We start from the raw sequence: 5,408 nt of genomic DNA, 5'->3' as shown, positions 1-5,408 counted from the left end.
ATTGTATATATTATAACATATTAATTGAAGTAATTTTAGTGAATCATATTAAAAATCAGACACATTTATTAAAAATGTATGTTCTTACTAGGGAGTTAATTGTGTTCTACTAAAACTATACTAAACTACGTAGCTAAATAAACTATTTTTTTATTTCCATTTCATTTTCCTGTAGCAAGTCCTACGAGTTCTACTTTACAGTTATGACTCTACAATGTATACATTAGAACAATGTATCTAGGGCACTAACTATACGACACATGGAACTAATATAACGGAATCCACGCTGGTAGGATACTAGGCCTGAAGGTTTTATATGAAAAACATGAGGTTTTTATGTAAACAAGCAAGGCTCTAAAGTTGTGAAGGGTATTTTCTTGACTAAGTTTCGATTCATAAATATACCTACGGAGGAGGATAAGGATAATAAGGAGGTTATTGATAATCAGCGACTAATGCCCAGGCACTGAAGTGCATACAGCATACAGCAGAGATTCTTGCGTCTTGACTCCGAATTAGTCACTTATCTACCTTTCAGTCTTCTAAAGATTATACTCCGGAGAAATCTCCATGGAACTACATAATCTAATTCCGTTTCAAACAGCGCTCATCTAGACGCACCCAGAAGTATTAGGGTTGGACCACATCTGGCAGCACGGAATCGCATGTTCCCCCTATGCTACCACGTGCCGTGCTGTCGCATTCCGCAGACAAAAAAGGCATCGCGCGCGTCAGCATGCTGCAGCATGGGTGGCACATTGTACGGCATGAATGAAAGGCTGCACTGAGCTGACGAGCGGCCGCGGGTGATTCCATGCGATGTGGTCTAACCCTTACCCCTTCGTTGTCAACCCCCAGGTGGTGCACTGCACTATTTGGATCGTCGTTTCTTATAGAAACAGCAATTGAGCGGAACTCCTTACCTCCATCTTTCGTAGTTCATATAATATGGCTTCATTTATGAGGACGTTAAATAGGCATCTGGACAGCCGTGTTCTTCAATAGGCAGTATCTCACTAAACATCAGGCGTGCATTTTAAAATACAATGTAACGATTGGAAATGTATGATATCATTGAAAAGCTAAGCAATGGTGAGTTGAAATTTGGAAAGTATATGTTTAGAAGTGACTAGCCTACAAGGAAATAAATAAATTATATGGAGACTCATAGTTTCATAGAGTTCATAGGTTGTGAATTTCATCATCAGACGTCAAGGCAAAATACGAAATTCCACCTGTATCACCTCGAAGTCTGATATTCCAAAACTGAGATTTTATTTTTCAAGGCCGTTTTTGCCCACCATCAGTATTCGGCACCAGCTGCCCATCGATGTCTTCCGTACCGTAATTATTAAATGGCGCTGCGAGCTCTCTGGCAATCTTTAAGCCCATATAATACAGGAAAGAGGTTAAAAAATATTACTCGTTCTTCAAATGTAGGTCACAAGCCTTACGTCCCAGACAGTGTAAACAATTTACACAATTTAAATATCCCTGTAACGTGATTCTTCAAATATTGTGCACGATTGTGATTAACACCTCGCTTTGTCGTCGAAATATCAATGATGTATTGTCAACAAAATGGGATATTTATAGGCAGACATTGTATTTCGATTTGTAGACGTTTCGGATTCCTCTTACCATCAATACCTTCAAAATGATGAAAATCGTAAGTTTTTTTGTTTATTTATTTGTAACAATCGCAACTTATTGCAAGTTCTCTATTAACCATATGACTAATTGAATCATCATCATATTAGTATGAACACGACTAAAGTGTCTTTTAGTATGGTATTTAATAATAATTAAAAATTAATCAATAGAAAGGAAATTTAAAAAGTTTGGTGGCAGTACTTTTAATGCTGGCAGCATTACCTCGCTGTATTGCGATACCTATTCGTTGCGCTCAACGGCTCACCAAACACCGGCTCTGGGGTAACCAATCATATCACATGAATTAAATATCTTATATATAAAATTCTCGTGTCGCGGTGTTTGTGGTTAATCTCCTCCGAAACGGCTTTCCCGATTCTCATGAAATTTTGTGTGCATATTGGGTAGGTCTGAGAATCGGACAACATCTATTTTTCATCCCGCTAAATGTTAAGGGTAGACCCCTAAATTTTTTTTTTTAATTTTTAGATAAATTTTTATTTTTTTATCAACAGCATTAAAAAATATATACAAACCTTTATTTTCAACCCTCTACGATCAAACCCTATTTTCATAATAAATGATATACATGGCAAAACGACGTTTGCCAGGTCAGCTAGTATATAATATATAATGTATACAATCATCAGGGCTACTAAATAATATTATTTTAACTTATTTTTATACAAAACTCGATATTAGATTAAACTAAGATAATGTTTACCAACAGTCTTAGTGTTCTTTTATTCATACTATGTCCGTTACACAAATATTTTCATATATGGGATATGTTTTCATAGTGAAATTGGTTTTTAAAACCTTCAAGATGAATAAGATTATATTATGATTAAGATTTCTATCCCTATCACAGATGATAAAATTATTTATTTAAGAACATTATTCAAATTTTCTTACTGACATTTTGAACTTTAATATTTTATTAATCATAAATCATGCGTCATTTTATGTCACATCTTTAGTAAAATCGTAAACACGATTTAATCTCTGGTTTACCTACATAGCATTGTTATATTAATATTGTATTGTTATATTATGTATATGTTATGTACGACATATGTATACAATTCGAACGGATCTAGGATTCACTTAGTGATCGGATCGTAGATTTATTAAAATAGGATTTTAAAAGAATTGGGACTCTGAGTGGGACTAAGTTACTTGCTTTGTGTAAGTCGTAAATATGTTTTTGACATATACAAGCCAAATATGCATTAATTCATAAATATATTTTTCTTCCATAAACGCACATTATTCTAAAATATCATAAACCAAATGATAAAAAGTTCTGTATTTATTTAGTACATATATAGATAGCATAGTGACGGGCCACGCTAACAGGCGATCTCGTCTAGGCTACCCTTGTAAAAAAAGGAAATACTAAGTGTAAAGTGCAAAATGCGCATATCTAAATTAAAAAATTAAATTATTTATTTATTTATACTTCATTATTATAATATACATAATTAACATATAAAAAAATAAGTAAGTAACATAAGTTATAAGGCCTTTTCGCTAACAAGCGATTTCTTCCTGGCAACCATAATATGGAACAATAAAAAAAGAAACACCTACATAGGGCAAAGTACAAGAAATGCATAATTAATTAACAAAAAGATACTATAATAAGAAGATTACAGATATATAGGCTAATATAAGGCTTTGGTTCCTAGCTGTGTCTTAATAATAATTGTGTTCCTTAGACGATCTTTGCGTTAGCGGCGTTGGCTTGCTCGCTAGCTTTGCCTCAAGACGGCCAGACCCAGCAAACGCCTGTCGAAATCGTGAAGCAAGACTCCCAAGTCGACGTCAATGGATATAACTTCGAGTAAGTAGCCAATTGTTCGTTTCTGTTTAATATGTAAGATCGGTATTTCGTCTGCACTAATACATTGGTACAAGAAAAACTAAATACAAGATTTTATATGACAAGCACTTAGGCAAACCACAATCACGAGATGATAAAACATAAAGTATACAAACTAAAGGAAAATTGATTTCAAAGTGTGAGTATAACTATGGATAATCAGACTTAGTTCATATGTAGATCTAGACCTAGTATTCCAATGGGATGATAGGATGTCTAAAGTATCAAAAAGGTAAACCAATAAAAATATTTTAAAATAAGTGACGTGATTTTGTTATATCATTTATAAACAGGCTAAAAAAGATTGGTCAAAAATAACACAGTATACAGCAAATTGGTATAGGAAGCCATGGGTTAGGAAAGATGGGAAAGGATTGGTGAGGACTTTTGCGACACGATTCATGAATAGCCACACTTATAATTAATTAGTAACCTTTTGTCTTCAAGCAACATAACAAATATTATTTTGATTATTTATAAACATACTTTTTTCGATACAATAAATAGTATTTTTTAAGTAATTCGTAATTTAGCAACTTAATTCTATTACATTTCGATTTCAAAATAAGCTTAAAATTCGTTTAAAAAAATAATATGATAGATAAAGGAAAAAAAGTTTTTCAAGTTATGTTTAAAATATGGTATGATTTAAGGAAACCTATCACAATATTATAGTCTATTTACGCACGCATTAGTCATCAAAATCTCATGAATATTATTTAAATAAACTCGATTAATATCAACAATAAACTAGTCAAGTTTATTGAACCCATTCAAAATCTGGTTTCAGCTTCGAGACGAGTGATGGCACATCGAGACAAGAGCAAGGTGAATACAAGAACGACACTGAGCAGCAAGGTCTTTTGGTTAAGGGGAGTTACAAATACATAGCACCAGATGGCCAGCATATTTCTGTATCTTTCGTAGCTGACAAAAACGGCTACCAACCCACAGAGCATACTGGAGATGAACAACCTGCAGGACAATGATAAAATACCGACGCCGATGCAATTCTGACTAATACACACCGAGTATAGAAATTTCAATTTAAATCTTCATGCATTCATTCGACAAACAAGTATGTAAAAACAATATTATTATTGTTTTTTGTTTCGTACAAAGAAAAGAACTCGTCGCGTTTGTAATTACTTGCGGAATATGGAGGACGATTAAATCGGTGGTGAAAATGGATGGTAAAATTTGTCGGTTATCAACAAGTCACAACAGAATTGCACCCAATACCAAATCTTATAGGATATGTAAAATGGCTATGATAATGTAAAGTACCTTCATAGCATTAAGTATTATACCATTATATTGTGTTCATGTTAATAATAAATATACTCTAAGAACGTTTGCTGTTTTATACTTCTACCATAACCTAATACAAGGATAATTAAATAATGTGTTGTTTACCTGATAGTCGATATAACATCGATTTGGAAACGGCAGACTCAGGAAAATTGAGGAGATCGAAGACTTCATAGGCGAACCCAACATACTTCGTGAAGCTTCAGTCCAGCGCCGTTGGTCTAGTCGTCATTCAAGAAAACTTAAAAAAATCGGGATTCAGTATACCGACCAGTCGCCTATCCTTCGACAAGCCCAGATATCGCTAGAAAGCCGTGAAGAGCCAAGAACTAACAGTGGTGTGCTCTAAGAAAGTAATTTTTATTAGAATAAAAATTAATTTCTTAGAGCACACCACTATACATATTTATCTATATCATAAATTAATTATTTTATAAATATTTTATCAATATAAAAACTTCGTTTTAAACGATATTCATTATTCTGACATCCTCTTTGACGATATTAACAGCACTCATTGTGTCAGTGTTAGGTCAAACACCATAAAAAATAATTTGTT

General features: G+C 33.4%; 1 protein-coding gene across 1 annotated transcript; it reads left to right on the top strand.

Moving 5' to 3' along the window:
* Positions 1–1,544: 1,544 nt before the first annotated feature.
* On the top strand, positions 1,545–4,890 carry LOC111001675 (endocuticle structural protein SgAbd-6). The gene is made up of 3 exons (XM_022271662.2): positions 1,545–1,669; positions 3,375–3,499; positions 4,329–4,890. Exons 1-3 carry the CDS (start codon positions 1,658–1,660, stop codon positions 4,525–4,527), a joined length of 336 nt encoding a protein of 111 aa, XP_022127354.2. The 5' UTR covers positions 1,545–1,657; the 3' UTR covers positions 4,528–4,890.
* The last annotated feature ends 518 nt before the right edge of the window (positions 4,891–5,408 follow it).

Source organism: Pieris rapae, chromosome 12, assembly GCF_905147795.1.
Source record: "Pieris rapae chromosome 12, ilPieRapa1.1, whole genome shotgun sequence".
Taxonomy (NCBI): domain Eukaryota; kingdom Metazoa; phylum Arthropoda; class Insecta; order Lepidoptera; family Pieridae; genus Pieris; species Pieris rapae.
This window is presented reverse-complemented; position numbering and strand designations above follow the sequence as displayed.

Excerpts from the sequence above, each read along its gene's own strand:
- LOC111001675 (XM_022271662.2), top strand. Across the intron at positions 3,500-4,328 it reads GTCAATGGATATAACTTCGA|CTTCGAGACGAGTGATGGCA; the intron begins GTAAGTAGCCAA and ends ATCTGGTTTCAG.